The 21503-nt window shown below is 39.1% G+C and overlaps 1 protein-coding gene across 1 annotated transcript in view; it reads right to left on the bottom strand.

Moving 5' to 3' along the window:
• The window catches only part of pcxb (pyruvate carboxylase b), a 329618-nt gene that overhangs the window by 287597 nt on the left and 20518 nt on the right, over window positions 1-21503 (bottom strand). Inside the window, exons 4-9 of the mRNA XM_055051195.1 lie at window positions 20559-20649; window positions 17532-17697; window positions 17216-17361; window positions 10927-11044; window positions 9852-9919; window positions 8447-8530 (exon numbers count right to left, since the gene is read on the bottom strand). Of these exons, the coding sequence (XP_054907170.1) occupies window positions 8447-8530; window positions 9852-9919; window positions 10927-11044; window positions 17216-17361; window positions 17532-17697; window positions 20559-20649 (673 nt within the window). The remainder of the gene's footprint in view (window positions 1-8446; window positions 8531-9851; window positions 9920-10926; window positions 11045-17215; window positions 17362-17531; window positions 17698-20558; window positions 20650-21503) is intronic.

The raw sequence follows: 21503 nt of genomic DNA, 5'->3' as shown, positions 1-21503 counted from the left end.
TAAGCCCACCAAGCCTTTTAACACTCAGTTTGTTCTGGGTGTTCCAGAACCGTCAGAGTCCTTGTTTGGGGATTGTTGTGGAGTCCAGACAGCGCTGATGTTTGATATATTAAGCCACTGGACTGAGGCAATGAGAATGATAAATGGGAGCCTTTTCTTCCCCGAATTGAGATTGCATCCTTCAGACGCCGCCATCGCTTCCCGTTAGATATCGAGTGTTTCAAGGTGATAGGAAACCACAGCGCTTCGACAATAAAGCCTTGTCCACTTGTGATTCACGCTGCATGCTGCTGTAAAGACCAGATAACGGTATCAGGAAGTCAGCGCTGAAAAAACACCCTGCCATTCATAACACAAACCTATGTGAGGTTGGCAGATGATCTTTTTTAAGGTGGAAAAGTTCTTTGGTATCAGATTCGCACAGAAGTAGATGTATCAGTTTCTTCAGTGAATCTTTTTCAGCACGTCTCAGGCTGCTGTCCCACTTGTTTTCACTTGAGTTGGGTAGATCGTTGTGCCTTGAAGCAGCACTTCTCAAGGGACACAGGAAGACCAAACAAGCAAAATACACCAAATCTATCCTCCTCAAACTGCACGCAAACTCCCAAAACAGCTTAAAGTCTGTCAATAGAGGTATTGTTCAATTCAATAATACTTTATCCTAAAGGGAAATTACATGTCATAACTCATTTCAGATCATTTATATTTAAAGAGCCGTTGTGGATTGTAGTCAAAACAACTATTTATCCCAAGAAAGGTTGATTCAGTTCGCAGCTTCGCCTCAGCATGAAAGAAAATACAATCAATCTGATGGAGCCATTTCCATCGAACACAAGCTGCATTTCCATTAACCTTAAAAACTGGGCAAATTGGAATTATAAAAATAAATTCACTAATTTTGACCAAAGTAAATAGAAGTAGTTTTTGCTGAATTTACTTGAATATGAAAGTTTTGCACATATTTGTAATGGAAACGCAGCATCAGAGTAAGAAAGACTAAAGTCACTCGTGAAATTCATAAGAGACCAAATAAAACAACTGAAGCGAATGGCTGAAGGAGAAGAGGAGTTAGATTAGTTATTAGTTTTCTATTGGGGAGCAACATGGCCCCACCAGGAGAACAGCAACACCAACTGAGCTCTGTGAACAAGCCTTCATTAGGATTTAGTTTTTAGTTTTTAAGCTGTAGGAAGTAAGGACCTCCAGTAGCAGTCAGTCTTGCAACAAAACTGAAGAAGCCTCTGACTGAAGACTGAGATACAATAGTCTGAAATCTGTCATGACTTGCCAACAGCGCAGAGCCAAGCAGCGGAGAGGATATTTCTGATTTTATTTATTTATTTCAAACAAGTTTTTAAAAACAAGCAATCAGCAGGACAGAGAAAACATGTGACACTTACATAACCAAGAACTAATTTATTTGTTTTTCACTACATTTCTGTTTCAAAAGGAGTAGGAAGGAGTGAACACTTATTTAATCCTACCCTTTATCTCAATTTAATGAAATTTATTACTTACTGAGTCAATAATTGTCAAAAATTAGTAAATAAAACCGTGTTAGCAGTCATGTGCCTGTTCGATGTTCTGGGCTAACAAATCAATTACAATACATAGACAAAATGGTTTCAAACTAAGTCATAAGACAAGAAAATCTATGGAATAAAAGTACTAATAATGACAATCGTAGCCAACAGAACGGTCGTTTGTGGGCCAGCACTGCTAATCCACCTCATTTGCTTTTGCTGCTCCCTTTTGATGCTATAACCATGAAGCCTCCCCTTCAGCTCCTCTGGGATTTCATGCCACAGTTCAGGGATGGTAATCAGCTGCTAACAGTAGTAAAAACAATACTCCCGCATTATAAAAACTGTCCGAAAGTAGAAAAGCAGGAGCAAAAGTCCTTGCAGGTGGATCCCTGCTCAAGCACACAAAGCCTCCATCAGGATATGAACAAAACAAATCAGAGCTGCTGCCAATCCTTCGCCCATCCTTAGTGCCAATTAGAGCGCCACAAGATGTTTCTTACAACTACGTTTGGCTGCAAGTGTCAAGGTCAAAGCGAGGAATCTGCCGTGACGCAAAATGAGGCCCTTTGAGGCGGAACGAGAATTGCGGGTCCCACACATGATGATGTCGCCGGCATTAATTAGACGGATGTCCCCCTTTCCCCAGAAAGCCACGATTAGGTAGCGTTCATTTAGAAAATAACCATCTTGAAGCATTTTCTCCTGCTATAGCTGGTGCCGTTTCTGCACCACTGTAGATGTTTTAAGGTTGGTTGAGGGGAAGAGTAATGTGATTCAGTTTAATTGTAGAAGCTGCAGGTGCTTAATTATGCTGGATCTTGGTTTCTCTCATTTGCTCGGATTCCCTCGCAGCAGCCTAAAGGCAACGACGGCGTTTCCACCGCAGGTACTTTTCCAAGAACCGGGACAACGCCACACATTTCGCACTGGCTGAATATTCATTTATGAAAACCAAGTCCTCCGCTCAAATTATGCACTTTATGGATTTACACATCCTCTGTGTGGCTGCTAGAGAAGCAGAAATTAAATTAAAAACTCTCCAATAAATAAATATACATTTGTACCATTTTGTTTTCCGAAGATGAGAATTGTCGCCATCGGTCGTTTCTGTCTCATTAGCAGCTATCATGTCATTGTGGCTCAAACTTGAAGCATCGCCGCTCGCAGCAAATCACTGGCTGTGTCCAAGCTGCTTTGCTCAGGGGGGAAAAGGCCTTTTGACTGGACAGAAATTCATCAGGCGTCTGTCGAAAGCTGCATGTGTGGCTCAGTGTTCACTAAAGACACAAATCAACTCCAGACTTGCTTCTTTGAGTTGTTATCTGAGCCATCTGGTGTCCAACCCCATTTATTATTCAAATGTTTTATTTACGGAGGATATTTTCAGAAATCTCTACAAAAAATCTCTGGAATAGTTTCACATATTTACAAGACGATACTTATATATTATCTGATGTACAGTTGCAAGAAAACAAAACATTTTTCAACATTAATTGCATAAATTTACTATAATAAATCTTAATATTCTGACATTTTTAAGAAAAAATTACAACCTCGATCTTGGAGGCCTTAAGGAATTATTTGTTGCAAATGTCTAAGTTATTAATCTTAGAAAACACCATTTCATGCAAACTATTATAGTAAATTTAAGCCTTTATTTGTGTAAATTAAGTTATTTCTTGCAATTGTACAATTGACATAAAATCCAATGATAAATATAAAAATTTCAGTTTGAAAGAAATCTACTCAATCTAGAGTTTTTAATCTAAACTTTTGTTTAATTAAGAGCGGCGGTGTGCAGTGATCAACATTTGTGAACAACAGACGGAAAACAACCTGAATATAATAAATTAATTCACAAAAACTCACCAAGATAATATGCATTATATAATATAATAACCCAACATTTTGGAGTGAATCTAATTATATTCCATATAAAAACTTTCAGGCATTGAGTGACTGACAATCACTGAGAAGAAAGTTTTAACTTTTAAATACATTTTTTTAAGAGTTTTCTAATTGCTCGTATCCTTCTGTGCTCGTTTTATTTGACTGTGCAGTTGGCTCAGACATTTACCTTAAGATTGTTTAATACGACGACAAACATGAAAACCAGTAAACATTTCTCCCCTATTTGGGACAAATGACAAATTAAAAGTCACAACCACTGAATCTTGAAGAATCCAGTTGAAACAGAAGGTTTTCAACCAAAAAGAAACAAGTTGAGGGTCAGTCCTGCAAAAGCAAGTCTGTCAATTTTTTAAGAAATAGGGCATGGTGCCAACGGCAAAGCTCACCTGCAGCATCTAAAAACGCTCCTTCAGTGGAAAACCTGCAGCCGTTCTTCCTCACGCAAAATAAAAACAGTAATTTGGGACCTGAGCGTGTTTGCTTGTTTTGTGCAGAACAATTTTCATAAAGTCTTTCACCAAATTTAAGGACACAAGCAATGGCAAGAGGAGGAAGAAGTTCATAGAGAAAGAATAAAAAACATGGTTAGACGGCAGGAGTTTACTGAAGTCCGACTGCATGCTTTCTGCCTATAACTGTCACTGGTCCAATATGCACTTCAGTTTAAAAGGTGTAATTTAGGGCCTGAGCAAACGACTGGGTGCTGCTTCAGAGCAACTCGAACCATAAAAACCCAAACTTTAAAGCCACCTTGGGATGCGGCTGTATGGAGTCTGCTTCCTCTGGTGCACAGTGAGGGGCTGCTGCACGGCATGAAGCACATTCTGACAGATTTATGTACAGTCCTACTCACAAATGATGCAAGGCACAAACAGAAAGGGATTATGGAGATCCGATTCCTGTAATCCATCCAGCCAGCCTTAAGAAAATAGAGCAGCCGAGTCTTGAAACCAATGTTTTTCCAAGATGTGCGAGGAACCATGTTGAGGCTGCCCTCATATGGCGGCAACATGAACACAGTCTTTATGAACCAGATGGAAGAAGAAAACCTCGACTTATTTATAAAAACCATCTGGAGATCTGCTAGAAAACATAAAATCAAGCAGATCCTGCAAAGCAGATGATGAAAAAGTGGTCAGTAGATGGTTTTCCTCATTAATATGGCTTCAACTTTTAGTATTGACATCAATTAGTTGTCAAATATAAAAGTCACAGATTTATGCACCGGCGGCCAGCAGCAGATTTCCAACTCTTTTGCTCGACATGCAAACATCTTGGTGCAGTCGCTGCCACAATTCAAACTCCAGAACAACAAAATCAGTTCATCTGTCTGGAATTAGCACTGCTTGAAGCATTTTTTAACCAGCAGGTTTGCATTGAAACTCCTGTGCATGAAAATGTTAACTCAAGTGCAAACGAGTTTTTCCCTCGTTTGCAAATATCCAACTTAAAGCTTCAGCTCCACAAAAACCCAGAAATACTTTTTTCACTACATTTTCTGTTTGATTATCTTCTTTTATGTAGTATTATATAATGTGCTGGTTTGCTGTACATACTTTTTCAAAATGTGCCACATTTTAAAAAATATATATTTAGATGCAGGAAGCAAATAATTTCTCAAAATGACCTCGAACTTCAAAGGTTGTAAATTATTTTAGTTTAACTAGCTGTCAAAAATAGTTACAAATGAATCCAAAGTGAAAGATTTTCTTTTTAAATAAACCTGCACCACTAATTTTCTCTAACATTTTAGTTTGATTGTCCTTATGCAATATTTTCCCAAGTGTTATTTAAAAATGTTCTGTAAATCTTACATCTCATACTGAAGAATTTCCATAACTTTCTCTGCTTTTATAACTAGACGTATCGTTGAATGATAGTGAAAATCTATAAGAATCTTACTTTGCTTTCACTAAAACCACATTTTCTGTCAAATGGGAAACAACCAAGGCTTCTTACAGAAGAAAATCCTTTATTTCCTGTTGCACTCATATATAGTAGCGAAGGTTTATTCTTCCTTGTGCATTTATTTTTTTCATTCTATCTGAGTTTATATATATATATTTTTTTTTTAAATAGAAAGCTCTTTCTAAAGATTATTACACTTCCAAAGTAACAAAACATAAAAAGGTTCTCCAGCTCGGAGAAGAGCAGGGATGGGATTAACCTAAACGGGAGCGCAGCCTCTACAAACACGCTTCAAAGGAAGCAGTTCCCCGTTGCCGTCTGCTCTCAGGAAAAATGGATGAGGTAATTAAACCCAAATTGATTTAATTAGTCATCACACTGCAAACCGAACAATCACAATTATTCATTTTTGAGGAGAACTGAAGAGTTTTAAGGTTCTTTTTAATATTAAAGCATTAAAACTCAATCTTTACTGAATCTATGCTAACTTTGAAAGAAGTGAACATAAAAACTAGGAGCAGGGAGGTGATGAAGCATCGTAAGCAGTCGGATAACAAGGCTGCCCTGCACTTGTGCCCTGTAATGAGTTTTAGTGATGGGGTTGGTTGCTGTGTAAAATTACCACACAATATTTCACTGCAGGACCACACAGCTCATGAAAAATACATGCTGCTTTGCATCATCTCACCGCTATGCACGCTATGCATATAGAGGCGGAGAGAAATATGTGCCGCCATTAATCCTGCACCAAGTACCAAAGTTCAGCTCTGCTTTTCTTTAGGGAACGGGTTTTCAAAGCCTGCAGGAAGCTGGGCACGGCTCTGGAGCGGAGGGGGCCTGAATGCAGCCGGCACACATCGCAGGAAGAGGCGAGAGCAGAAGGGTAAAAAAAGAAGGAAGAGGGCACTGATAGAGGAAACACGGAGCATCAGGCCAGAAGAAAGTGAGACACCTGCTGATTGCATGCAAACGCTGCAGGTTTGATCATTAAACTGTGGGGAAGCTCAGACAAAAAGGTCAAATCAGCACATTAAGTTTTATTTTAGTGCTTTTCTTTAAATAATTCTCAGTGTGTCTTCATTCATGTTCACAATTATAGGGTTGTTTGAGGAGAAAATGTTGGTATATTCTTCCAGAGTTGTCTCAAAACTGATTACAAATCCTCACGATCTAAACGTTGACGTGGTTCAACAAATGACGTTTATTCTGTACCCAGAATGCATCACTCTATAGTAAATTGTTTAAAATTTACTGATGCTCTACGCTCACTGATAGAAGCCTTGCTATCATGAACTAAGCAAAATCTAGCTAAATATTGCTGCCCAAAGCAACGGCAACACCTTTTGTTTTGTCTTGTGTATATTTTGTTTCTTAGCATAGCTAACTATGCTATGCTAGGTATTTTAACCATATTTTATCCTGTTGAGGGCAATATACAGTAGTACATTATAGAACATGTTGCATTACCGACACATGGTGAGTATGACTCATGTGATTTAGCATTAGCTTCCACCAAAACACCACATTGATATGGCGCTTTAGCCATAAACTTGCCTTTTTCTGAGCTATTCAGCAGAGACAGAATGGAGAAATTGCCTCCCTGAGGACGAGCTTTTGCACTTTAAAGCAGGATTCACATGATAGCGCTGCATTACAAGTTATAGCTACAGTTAAAGTGTAAGATGAGGCTCGCATTAAGCTTCCATCAAGGTCATCTCTTTGCTCATATGTTACTCCTCCCATCTCGCTTGTATCCATTCGTCACCTGGGCCATTAACTAAAAAGGCCATTTCTTTACATCTTCCCAGAGCAATGATGCTTGATTTTAAAGTGATGCCATCATACATAAAAAAACCTTGTAGGCCTCAAAAGCAAAAGAAATATTTCAAAAACGCAAAAAGAAGGTAAATAGATGCATTTTTTAAAATAATAAACGCTCCTAAAGTTTCATCAAATCTCACCCAGGTCTTCCCACCTTGGCAAAACAAATGTTCCCCTCATTGACTGATAGGTAGAAGGTGCATTAAAATTCCTGGGGAGAATCCAGTTGTCTTGCAGACCAATTACAAGTGAGGGGAATAAAAAAGATAAAAATGGACAAGACTGAGACGTTCCTCTGACTTCCCATGTTCACCCAGTGCTTCTGCCAAAACAGGCTTTTCAGTCGCAGAGCCATTTCTCCTCAAGACTGCCAGCATTTGTTTGGAAAGTAGTGGAAACTGTAACTGCACATTCAGTATGCAGACACCTGCCTTAACCTGAACTATAACAGCCAACTGGAAAAAAAACACCTTATCAAGCCAGCACTGCAATAAAATGTTTCAATAAAGAATCAATGGCATTTGTAAAGCGAGAGAATGAAAACTGAGACATAATTGAAATTCAATGGTTCAATGTCTTTAGAAAGAAAACCTGACAAAGTAAAATCCTCTAAGTTTCACCCAATATAAGCAAAGTTGAATGGCGGCAACATTTTAGTTACTGGGGTTACTGACTTCCCATCCAGAAACCAGTTGCTGCTTTCTTGTTGGTTGTGCAGGAGGCTCTTCTAACGCTTTTCAAAGGTGTACGGTGGCATAATTGCTCATCTGTCTGCAGCTATTTTCATGGTGAGTATAAAGGTTGATTTGGGGAGCGTGGCCAGCAGCAGCTTATTTTAATTTAAAGCAACAAGACGCCGTAAAACAGCTGTAAGGAGCTCAAAATAGGCAGAACTGACCAAACTAAGATCTGATCGTCTAAGAAAGATTGTCCAAAAGATTTTGTAGACATATGCTAATCTGTCAAGGAAGCACAAAAGGTCACCCTTAATATGTGGATTTATTGCCTTATTTCCACACACCAAATCTTCACAAACTGATCTAGGTGGAACCTCAGGTCAACATCAAATCTTATTGGAGCAGCGCAATGTAGCTAATTTGCAGAAACTAGGACATCAATATTAAGTTATGTGGGACAAAATCACACAAATCTAAACCGTGTAGCACCAGTTAATTCCCAGTCAGATTTGCGCTCGCTAACAAAGTGCCAAATCTTAAATAACTCATCTGAATCTGAAGGCAGCAGCTTGAACAGCTTTACCTACAAATATAGAGCCATACCTGTTTGGCCAGGCTGACGGCGTCAGCATGAAGTCTGTCTCTCAGGTGTGGGTCCAGCTGGAAGCCAGGTGCTATTTCCACAACCTTTAAAAAAACAACAAAAAGAAAACTTAAAGCTGCACTGATTCAATTGAGAAATTAAATGCAGCATTTGCATATCAACTTTCCTTGTTTTTAGAGATAATAAAGAGAAAAGGACCTTCGCTATAGAGGCAGGCTGCGTCATTTTTTATATTAATCTGCAAAAGTCAAACAATAAAGTTGTGGGTGATAAAAACCAAGACAATGCATATTAAGATGCTAAAATGCTCTTTGGAGCTGCAGCAGACCTCACAGTTGGTGAATAATTGTTATATTTAAAACCTGCAATTTGATCCATGGTTTTTATTAAATGGCTGCATTTCACTATAGCGCTCATCATTGTTAAAAATCACCAAATTCCCCTCGGCTTAATGAAAAGAAATTTAAATAGTCAGTTTTACCACAAATTATTTTATAAAAGTGCACAATTTCTCGTTTTTAATGGTGACGCTGCGTGGTGAATTTAGCTGGAGTTCAACATGTTGGAAGCCGATTCATTTACTTCCAAACGAGAATCAAACACGATCCAAATCTGATTAAAACAAAAACAGGAAAAATATTAAATTCAATCCCAAAATAAGATGAAAAGTGACTGAACCGTCTGAACGCGCGGCTATTGTTGGAAAAGATCTCAGATCAGAGGGAAAACGCAGATTAATCCAAACAGAAACCAGAAAATAAATAGTCGTGGGTTTTCAGCATGAACAGCGTCGTTAACATGATTATCTTTCGTAATTTGATTAAAGCGAAGGGATGAAAGTGCTGAAAACACGTGATTTGAGGCGTCGGCGGTTAATAAAATACATGTTGATCAGCCTGCTCTGGTGAAAGCTTTGCTAATGTTATTCCCCCTCTAATCTGGTGTTGAGGCATTTGTTATTTTGACAATTAGACAATGAATTAATTCCTCTCTTCTTAGCGAGGGGATAACGCAGACACCTTTTAATAAACTTTTGATTCAGATTGAATTGAAGGATTATGTTGCTTAAACAACTTATTAGAGGCTAATTAGGTATTTTTTTAAATGCAGTCTGTGAGCCCCCTGCTGCTCAGAGCAATCTGAGGCCCTTCAGGGTTTGCAATCTGTGTTTATAATCACTTAATGTGACGCCAACATTGGTCTTTCTGCCTAAATAACAAGGGCAAGCGGGCGCCGCGGCTCGCAGGCGTGTTTCCTGCTCCGTGACCTTTGCTTCACGCCTACTTGCCATCACCATCCACTTCATGCTACTCATTACAACTCAAGAGAAATGTCAAGAAGATAATCTTAAACAAATTCCAGCATTATATTGGAGTAGATTAATTCGAAAATGAGGAACTTCACCTTCTGGTGTCTCCGCTGAATGGAGCAGTCCCTCTCGTACAGATGGATGACATTACCATATTTATCACCTGAGGACAGACAGAAAGTAGGCGAGGTGAAAAAGACCAGGGATAAAGAAGTGATTAAGCTCAGACATCGTCACATTTCCTTTGCCTCCATTTTCGGAGCAGATACTGTAGCACAAGACGCTGCACAAGGTACAAAGACGTCACAGAAAATTAGAGGAATTAAAGAAAGAGTGAGAAATCTTTAGAAAGTTTGGATAAGCAGTTACAGGCCATATGTGGCACGAGAAAACCGGGAACAACTCGCCAGAGCAGACATGAAGAAAAAAGAACCGTAAAAACCATCAATTTCTGAGAAAGTATAAATTTTTTTATTTTGCTAAAATATACCGGTTGAAGTCATGAAGAAAACAACTCTAAAAGAGAAGGTTAAAGGCTAAACTTTGTGGGGAATCTATTGACGATTAAACAGATAAGTATTGACACATTCTGCAGATTTCTAATTTTACCACTAAGCATTTTTTCAACATTGTACATAAAAAGTTGCATTAACAAAGTTTTATCAAGTTACTGAACAGCTTGTTGTGGGGGATTTTATTCACTTTTAGTGGTGAGATCCAAGATTGATGATGGAAAGCCGAATTTCATATTAAATTCCAGTCAAAATTAAAAATTCACTTTATGCTTTAACCATTAATTTACCAGGAAGTCATTGAGATAGAAACTGTTTTTGAGAGACACAGTATTTAAAATAAATTAAAAAGCTTAAGATAATGGTGGGAATTTATCGTATCGTTTATCGTGATAAATTTATCGTCACAATACATTTCAGTTAATTATGCTCAAAATCTTTTATTTATTACCATTTTTGCCACGTTTGTTCAATGAGAGCATCAATAAATATCTACAAATTAAAACATTTGATGAAATGCAGTTACTTTCTTTATCTGACTGGTGTCTCAGAGAATCGTTGTAAAATATTGTGGTAAAACTTTAAGTACGTGTTGCTCATCTCTAGTTGAAAACAAAACTAAAGTACAAAACAAATATAAAGTTACAAGCTAACTCACCGAGGATCTGGACTTCGATGTGTCTCGGCTTTTCGATGAACTTCTCGATGAACAGCGCTCCGTTCCCAAAAGCCGTCAGGGCCTCAGAGTACGCCCGCTGGTAATTCTCCTCCAGTTCCTGACATGGAAAAGCAAAAGCCATCAAGGCCAGAAAACCTTGAATTTTAAAACAAACCCTCCAACTTTTTCCTGTTTTCTTAAGCCCTCTTTGACATTCGCATGTTTTCTACGTTTTTTTCTGGCATGCATGTCTGCCACCCCGATGGGGTTCTACACATCGGCTCTGGAAGGTCGCGACCCTACATGTGGAAGGTTGCGGCTCAATCTGTGTTTGTCGGTGTGTGATGCGTCCAGTCTCTCGCTCTGAGGAGAGGCTGAATCAACACCAGGCCTCCCTCTCCCTCCTCCGCCTCCGAGCTTCGAGACGGTGGAGGGGAAACTCAAACACGGCCTGCGCTGTCATCCTGCAGCCTTGAGAAGAGATGCTGTTGGAGGGTGAAACTATGCGACTCCTAAAGGGCAGCTGCACACGTCAGCGTTGCTAAAATAACCCAGTGTGGGTTTCTCTATAAGCACTCTCTCAAAAGGCAACGCGGCAAAGGCTTTAAAAGGTCAATAAATTCACTAGATAAGAAAAAAAACAACTGAATTAAACTAAATTTACATGCAAGTACTTGTTCAACACATGAGGAATAATTTATGACATTTAGCAACAGAAAAAACACTTATAGTGCTTGAATCATTTAAAGAGTGGTATTTTCCCTCAAGTACAAGCAGTTCTCAGGATCGCCTAAGCAGGATTTTTACGGTAAATATTTGTTTAACAGGCAGAGCAGTTCTTATCGCACTTTGCTGTTTGAATTGTTATCTTTCAGGGAAGTGGGAATCTTAATTTCCTTACTATAATCCTGCAGGCAGGGATCGTTATAACAAAAAAGTAACCTTCAGGAAAACACTGGACAATAAATCAAAAGCAGTCTATATCGTTATAGATACATTAACGGCGAGGAGAGAAAACTAAATGGAACAGAAAATGTCACCAGTTTGACAGAGTTTCAGATATTTTCAACAACAAAAAAAAATGTTAATACGGACTGATAAACTGTTTTATACAGTAATACGTTTGTCAGCCTCGTCATCCAGCTCTAAATTTAAGCATTGAAAATGTTTCTTTAAGCTGTTCACAAATAAAGAACTTGCTGGTTGGAGTTTTACTTAGAGATGCACAAGTATGAAAATATGCACTGATAGCCGATGATTTATTGATTTAAACATTTCCCTATCCTTTTACAAAAACAAAAAAACAGTTTCCCCCAGAAAACTTGCTAAGCCTGGTGATTGGGTCAGTCGTCCAGCGGCCCGACGTGTTTTTGAGTTGAAAAATGTTTAAAGTTGACAGGAAATTTGAAAATATCACTTGATAATTATGCGCTATTAAAAGATTGAAAGATTAATACCTGAACACCAACTATAAAACATTTTAAAAAGACTTAAAGACTTAGCCTGGTAGAAGTAAAGCCTGGTGGCCCGCCAGGCTTATGGTACACCCTGTGGTTATATCAGTCAAACTTCCCACAATCCCAATCAGATCAAATATAGCTAACCTGTACCCCACCTGAAACACACAAACTGCATATAAATATCATTTAATATCATCATGTTAAATATTGCCTAACATCAGGTGTATCGTTTGTCGGCAGATTTAGGTTCCATTTGTCAATTTTTATTGCTTCCATTGTCAGTGAATGAACTTGCCTGTTGTCAAACAGTTTAGTTCGTCCTCTAACTCGCTTGTATAACCACTTCTCATTTTTAAAACACATTGAATCAAAACTGACCATAATAATAACCGGGATGAATTCTCATGATACTTCTCAGACCGTTCCAATAGAATCGGTTCTTTGCCTCCTGTCTGCTTGGACATTTCCCTTTGAAATGTTTCTGATTAAAGTCGCAGTCGAGGTTTAACCCGGAGGCCGACAGCGAGAGAGAAGGAGGCAGGAGACTCCTTCGCTGTCCACGCACCACTGCTTTTTCTTTCTTTCCCTTTCCTCTTCTGGACATCAACTGGGTGAGGAGTGAGGCTTTTACACGTTTGATCTCCGCTCGGGTAACCTCTCCTGTTGCGGAGCGGGACAGGTGACGTGGCCATGGTGATGGGCCACGTCAAGAGGCGAACCCGAACATGCAGCGAAGCCGCGGGGAGCGTCTTTAAAATGTCTGCACCGTGTATCGGAAACACGTTGTCACAATATCACTCTGCGCAATTTACACATCAGAGAAGAACTGCAATAAGTGTGAGGTAATTATTCAAACACGTCTAACACTGCCTGGACAATTGCTATTGGCTGATACGTTATTTGACCCCAAATGATGCAATAAGGAGATTTTTGTTTTTTTAGGGTGTTTTCAGACCCGATAGTCCAGCAGGTTCTGTTCAACATTGCAACATTTGTTACATTTTCAGCTGCTGTGGTTCACCTTCTAACTGCAATGTGAAAGAGGGGAAACTGTTCCCGTCCTCGCCAGTGGGGGCGCTACACCAAGAATTACACAAAAACTTACGAAGAAGAAGAACGCAGTTTAATCTTTACAAAATGTGGAAAAACATGGAATATCACTTGACGGATTTTTCTTGTGTCATTGGTTAAACCATTTCTCCAGCTAGTGCTACACCAGCTAGTCGGAAAAGCTAGCTAGCTGGCTAATAACTAATAAAATCTGGTTTTATCTGGTGTTTTGTTATTGTTTGTAAGTATTTGTCTGTCTATCCGTCTGTCTAATAGGGAGTGACCCAGATCATGTAGGTGACAACTACGCCTGTCACAATAAACCGCCAGTATACCAATATATATGTATATCGGTAATTGGATAATAATGCAAGTTTAATTTCGAAAATAACATTTAACACTGAAAATAGAAGTAACTTAAAGAAAAAACAACCAAGAATATTAAATAAATTTGAAACATAAACCGCATACAACTAGAATAGCTGTTCAAAAAATAACCAGAATGGAAATTATTGAGCTAATTTCTATTCATTTTGTGATTAATTGGTTTTATAAAAGTTTAATTGACAACAGAATATGGAGACATCATGAAAACTGGTCATTCATGCTCACAACACAGTGAAATTATCGTGGAATAAAAAACATCTGAAGTGTAAAAGCAACGTGACAGATGCTGTGAAAACCCAAATAAAAGGTAACAGACTTTGAAAAGTGGTCAAATCGATTCTTCAGCCCATCCTTCCTGATTTGACAGAGGAGTTTCTCCAAAACCTAAACTTTGAGAAATCCATCTGTAATCCTTTCACATCAGTTCAGCCCGTCTGTCATATTTGTGCCGCTGGAGCTTTGATGCGTGCAGCTTCACCCGTCCTTTCAGGAAGCATATCAACCAAACGTACACTGTGGGAATCTGGCAGCTTTGTTTATCAGTAAACACAAGCACATCTTGTCCTGTAATACATTTTCACCAGCTTGGCTGACTTTAAATTATGCATACAAATCATCTGCGAGCTAGCATTAATGAATCTAAAAGGCAAACTACACATTGTTACTTGGAGAAATCTCTTTATAATTTTCTCACATCATATCTGCTCTGGTCTCTCTGGATCCAACAGGCAACAGGAAATGTCAACAACCAATTAATCAGACTGTGTTTGGACCCAGGAAAGGTCATTCTTACCAGCGGATCATGACTTCAGAGGCTCCAAGGAAACGCAACAAAACCACACTGATATGTTTCATAAAAACAGGTTGGTTAATAAAGCCGTATCTGACATTACACTGTCCACAGCAACAACAGAGAACTATTCACTCAATTTTTGAAATACCAAACAATTCAGGAAAAAAAAACTTAAGTGAACGAACTAATATTTTTACTCAAGAGTAGAAATTACTTGAGAGTAAACAAGTTTGGTAAAATGTCTACTAAAGTACTAAAGATCAAATTATCAATCATTTAATACTTAAAAATGACAGAAATTAGATTAAAAAAGCTGAAATTTTGGTATTTTAAGGACAAAAACTACAATAATTAACTCATCAGTTTTTTTCAATAAAAAAATTTATGAAACTTTAACCAAAACTGAAGGTGTGTCTTTATTTGATGAATTTTTGGTTGAAGCAGGTTTGTTTCTCATTCAGTAAAGTGGAAAATTCTGAAGTTTTACTCAAGTAAAATTAGAAGTGCTTTGTAATAAAATTACTCAAGCAAAAGTAAAATCCCAGTTAAAAATCTACTCAAGTAAATGTAATTGAGTAAATATAACTAGTAAATAAATTCTGGAAGCAACTCTGTTTTCACTAAACCAAACTGTTAGAAATATTTAGTTTATGTTATTTTATATTTGCTGTGTTTGTTTCGTTGTGCAACAGCTCCCATTGTTCCCTGAATTTATCACTTCCTGCATTGTAGCTACAGAAGAAAACAAACTGAAAGAGCAGAAAACATTTTCAAACGACGTGTTTTTATGGATATGAAGGTCCAGCTGGCAGCATGCTGGAATAAATATTACATTAGTTCAGATTTGTTCATTTTTGGCTCAAGATTAATATTTTTGGACGATTATTGCATCTGCTTTTTGACGCTGTGCAGCTGGTAGTATTTTTGAACATTTTTTAACTTTAAGACAGTTTTATGATACATAATTATGGCAACAAAATTATTTTTTTTTCCAATTATAACTGTTAGCAGCTGATTAGCATCTTAAAAGCTAAAATGAGACGTGAACTTTGACCCCAGTCGTCTATCTACTATAACGAGCGAGGATGATGTCAGAAAAAAAAAAAAACTATGTAGGATAAATTAATTATCACCGTTTGCTTTCGTCCTCTAATCTAAAACCAGTCCAGTTGTGACCACAGAGGCGGGAAGCGAAAGGATCTTTCTTGGAAGAGTGGACCGTAAAGCAAGTCGTAACTTTTACTATTTGAAAATAATTCCCTCCATTTGAGCTCCCAAACCCATCCAGCCAAAACATCGAGTCACACTAAACATTAAATAAGTGCTAAACGTTAAACATATTTATTTAGTTGAAAAACGCAGGAGGAAGAGTTTGAGGAACACGTAAACGAAGGAGTCTCCTCTCAACGCCGCCTTGGGCAAAATGATTTCAAAGTGAACATCGATCTCAAAGCGTTTGGTGTGAAAACACCATAAAGAAACTTTATATGAGTTACACCTAATTTAATGAAAAATACTTTGAGAAACAAAACCCATTTAGTAAGCGTCAAACTTTCTATATCCCTCCCTCATAAAAACCTGCAGCTGCGTCACAACAACCCTGATTCATAAAGCAATGTTTCTCCTCTCTGCTTGGAGCCTGTTGGGTCTTTCCGCTCACGCCGCCCAGCTTGAAGGTGACCTTCGCCAGGCGTTTGTGCTGCTTGGAAAGCAGAAATGTAATTACAACAGCAGCAGAAGTATGACCGGAGATATGACGAAGAGTCGCCACGCGGTTCTGACTCTAACATCTGCTACATGGCCGTCTGGTCGGCTGACATGCTAAAGCAACCCCAAGAAAAGCTGATAAGAATATCTTACCCATAATCCCTAGCCAGACTAACGCGGTTATCAACGTTCCTACGGAGAACCAGCTGCCAGGCAGATCCTTCACAACAGGCGGTTAAAATCATTACAGGGTTAAAACTTGGAAGAGTTTGGCATAACGGCAGTAAAAGAAAATACGATATAAGGAAAATATTTGTATTTCAAATCTTTTTAATCCCATTACCTGCTTCCAATTCCCTTTAGAATGAGAAACTTGGGATCCGAGGAAGCCAATTAATGCCACTTATTTTGGGAATGTCCTTCACTTGGAAAAGAAATTACATTTAACTGAGAAAAACATCTTTTTGGGTTCAAACAATCAACTACTGTAAATATTAAAACTAAATATGTATTAAGAATACTAAGAACAGCAATTACAAAGACATGACTTAAACCTGATTTAATAAGTTTAAATGAATGGCGGCATATTTGCGATGGGAAAGAATCACTTTCTAGACATTCAAACAGATGTGGAAGAGATGAAAAATGTAAATTTCCCTGATGTTTCTTCTCGTTTATGTCTGTGTGAATTAAAAATGAAAAATTCTGTACAAAGACAAAGTAATGAACTACTGTCTTGATCCAAACTCACGGCATCTAAAACACAATTTGCTTCAACTTAAATCAACTTTATTTGATGTAAATGATTCCTGTCTGTTGTGCAGATGGACATTACTTGTTTAATTAAAAACAAACAAACAGTGGAGTCATGTGGGTAAGGAGAAACTCTCACCTCGTACTCACGGACCACCCTCATGCCTCGGCCTCCTCCTCCGTACGCGGCTTTGAAGATGATGGGGAAGCCGTAGGTCTGGGCGAACGCCTGCGCCTCCTGCAGGCTGGAGATGGGAGAGTCGGTTCCCGGGACCACAGGAACGCCTGACATGCAGGAGGGGAGAAAATCAAACCTACAGTTCAGAAAAAGCCAGAAGCTGAATCGTTTTCATCACTCACCGACAACGTGAAATAATTAAATCATTTAAGCTTGCGAATAGATCAGGTTTTAATCCTTTAAAGCTGTTTACTGACGAAGCAACGCTTCTCCTCACCTGCTCCAATTGCCAGCGAGCGCGCCTCCACTTTGTCTCCCATCTTGCGGACCGTGTCTGGGCTCGGCCCAATAAACCTGACGCCAGCGTCTGAGCAGGCCTGAGCGAAGTCCGCGCGCTCGGAGAGGAAGCCGTAGCCAGGATGGATGGCATCCACGCCATTGTCCTGAGAAAAGAAATGAGCGCTACGTTAGGACTGGAAGCTCTTGAAATGCTAACAGAGCACCGGCTTGCCAGAGGCTGGGTTGACAAAATGTTTTCCTTATTTGACCGTTTTTGTTTTTCTTTTAAACGGCGGAAAAATTTGAAGCCTGTCGATCATTTGACAGGTTATAGTTCACAGTTTTGACTGGTGCACATAGGCAGACATTACAGACTTTACACAGAAGCAACTAAAATCCCTCAATAAACTCCTGTCTGCATATCAACTCATGGACTCTGAACTAAACGTTGTGTTGAAGGGTTATGGACCGGACGCTTTGGAGCATCTGGTCGGGAAGCGCATTGTAAACCTTTGAATGGTGCATTTAATTCAAGTTTCCGATCCATACAGAACAGAGAAAAATAAAGAAATGTTGTATTAATCTATTTATGGTCTAAACGGGTCTAGTGGACGGCGCACAGAGTAAAAAAGTTCAATTGATCGGTTTGGATCAGACGGATCCAACTGACTGATGAACCAGCACAGATTTCTCTGCAGATGCGACCAGGAGAAATTTGTGAGGCTGTGCATTCAGACAGCAGAGGATGAAATGGAGTTAGGTTAAGAGGGTTAAAGTTAGGGTAAAGGGTTAGGGTTAAAGTTAGGGTAAAGGGTTAGGGTTAAAGTTAGGGTAAAGGGTTAGGGTTAGGGTCAGGGTTATTATAAGTTATTGAGGCTGCAGTCGGTGATTTTTGTCACTACGGAGAAACAATAAGACAATTTGATCTGCTTTTTGTGTGGTGGGATCTGGATTCAAGTTTAACTAGGTGAATATTAACTAAACCGCATAAAACTGAGCCTGAATGTTAATATGATTATAATTTGACGGGTAAAAATGACAGATTTTTTTAATGCTATTTGTCTAAATGACGAACAACGAAAAGCGCGACCTCTGCCCTGGAGAGACCAGACCAGGAGACCGGACCCAGAGCTATGGAAGTACTATCGGATCACACAGTCCGGCCAGAGGTCATTCATCGTTTCATTTACGACGCTGACGGCGGCGGCAGCAGCAAAACACCTGCAGCTCCTAAGGACAGCTCTCCTCCTCCTCCTCATCTTCATCACCTCTTGTGATTTCTACATCAATTTCAACAGGTTCAATTTGAAAAGGCTTAACGACGTCACTCAATGCAGCTTTTAGCTCTGTTGGACCATTCGACGTCATTTTCCCAGAACGCATTGCAGCGAGAACATTTGTGTGACAATATTTTATTACAATGTCTAAAAGGGAAGCAAAATAAAGTCTATTGTAGCCATGGATAAGGTGCAGAGCTGATGCCTGCACGATCCCATGTTGGCCGATCCTGATGGATAAAGCCATCACTGGCGCCATCTGCTCTTTTACACGAGGCGGGCTGTAATTACGGACCGTCCTGTTGCTCGGGGGAGCCAGCGTTGCCAGGCCCGGGGAGGCATGTTGCCACACACAGGCGAGCAGGTTCAAACACCCACACATGAAAACGCAGAGAAGATCAAGATGGAGACGCCGGCTGAAAAAACGAGCTCTCAGTCGAGAAATCTCACAGAAGGCATGGAGAAAGACATCGGCATTTCTGTCACACATTAAGGAGTGACGGCGCGAACAACAGGTAAACATACGCCGACATTCATCGCGAAAGAAAACAGACACATCTTCCTGGCATGTGGTGGCGGCGCTCCCAGACAGCCAGGCTGATTTAGAGAAATGAGTTGGACGGCGATGCCTCCCTCGGCTTGGCTGGTCGAACACGTGGAGGAAAAAAAAACAAGAAATCACACACCACGGGAGACAGGTCAGAAGAACGACAAAGAACAACTGCAGCTGGTGCAAAGAAAGGAGAAAAAAAGGAGCAGATCTGATCGGTGGGATGATAAGCTGCAGGAAATTAAGGTGGGAAGAAAGGAAGATGGAAAACTAGATTGAATAGGAGGGACATAGGACAAGCACAAAGACGTGAACAAAAGACACAGGTGTGCAAGAGAATGACAAACGGGCCGAGAGCAGACAGGAAGGCGTGTCAGAGCGGCCATTTCTCCTCTTTTATAGGTCCAAAAATATGTTTTTTTGTCCATAAAAACAATCAGATGTGTTCATTAGGTCAGATTAAGAGCCTCCATAAAGCAAATTAATGTAAAGGACGCCACGCCTCAACAGCTACACAGACGACAAGTCGGCTTGTTTTGGGTTGAAGCTGCAGCAGAGATGGAGTGGCTTTAATACGGCAAGCCATTTAGCATTCAATCAAAAGTCAACAAAAACATCAGTTCCCTAAACAGCAACATAAATACTTGGCCCAACTTTTCATGAATTGGTACATCACTAATGGAAATATGTAAACTTATACTCAGCTCCAAAGCACCAATTTGAAATAATCCAAGTTATATTTATCTTTATACCTTGCTCACTACTGCTTTCTGTACATTTGAAATAAAAATTATTGAGGAAAAAAAACAGAATGCAGGGAGAGGAAACTGAACTGATGCGTAAACAATCTTCACCCGCTACAAAATTGAACCTTACACTGAATTAAACGCTCACAAAACAGCCAGCTAAACTCGAGCTGTAGCTAAAGTTAGCGGAGTTGCTAACCAAAAGAAAGTTGCTTCACCATTGGCAGACGTGTTCTTGGCTCTCCAAGACGTGAAAAAACATATTTGAGTTTTTAAGGTTAAACCAATTATAAAAGTTGTTAAAATAAAAACAGAAGCTGATAAACCATAACAACCCTCAACCATCGTGTTCTATCAAACTTATGACAGTTTAATGTCATCGTCTCCAAATATCACCCATGTTCTGTTTGAGTTTACGCTTCGCAGTTTACATGTTAGTAAATATCCTTTACCTTGGCCACTTTGATGATGTCTGGAATGTGCAGGTACGCCGCCACGGGTGGCAGGCCCTTTCCAATCAGGTAAGCCTCATCTGCCTTCTGCCTGCAAAGTGCAAAAACAAAACATTTACATGCATGTTAATGTTTTCCTCCACATGTTTGTCCTCCACACATTTGGTCCAGAAAGCACCCTATTCTGTTTTTGGCCAATTTTATTTTGTCTGAAATGATGCTATAGCAAAAAAAAATTAATAAAAATGGGATGACTATTGTTAAGTGCGGACCTGACCTGGTGGGCCGGTAGGTCAGCCAAGCCTCTCACAGGCTGATTTTTAGACCTTTGCTGGGGTAGATAAGATTTGCTCCGTGTTCAAGTGTCGGCCAATCACCACTCTCTCAAAATTAAGGAAATCACCACGATAAACTGGCACACCCTCAATTAAGGAGTAATGATATGACGGGTCTAAGCGCTGCTGCGTCCTTGTGGAAAACCGAGAGCGGCTCATAGCCCGACGTGGTTTATATATGTACTTTTCCAGTATTTTTTTTTTATTTTTTTAAACTGTGGGTGCAGCTTATAGTGAGGTGCGCTCTATAGTCCAGAAAATATGATATCCATAACTCTTACCTAAGTGATATTTACTTGGCTTTTATACATTTAGTATAAAACAACTAATATATATATATATATATATATATATATATATATATATATATATATATATATATATATATATATATATATATATAACCCATTCTTCATATTCCTGAATATTCTGTATAATCTGTAATTTGTATAATATGTACATAGCTCTCATATTTATATTTATATTTGTACTAAACATTTTATTTATAGCACATCAATATTATTCTCTGTTTATATCTTTGTACAACTGTTTATAAATATTTATATCCTGTATAGCACTTCTGGATAGATGCAAACTACATTTCGTTGCT

This window comes from Poeciliopsis prolifica, unplaced genomic scaffold (assembly GCF_027474105.1).
Source record: "Poeciliopsis prolifica strain line A6 unplaced genomic scaffold, Auburn_PproV2 SCAFFOLD032, whole genome shotgun sequence".
Classification (NCBI taxonomy): Eukaryota; Metazoa; Chordata; class Actinopteri; order Cyprinodontiformes; family Poeciliidae; genus Poeciliopsis; species Poeciliopsis prolifica.
The sequence above is the reverse complement of the archived record's forward strand: the minus strand, read 5'-3'. Positions and strand labels throughout refer to the sequence as shown.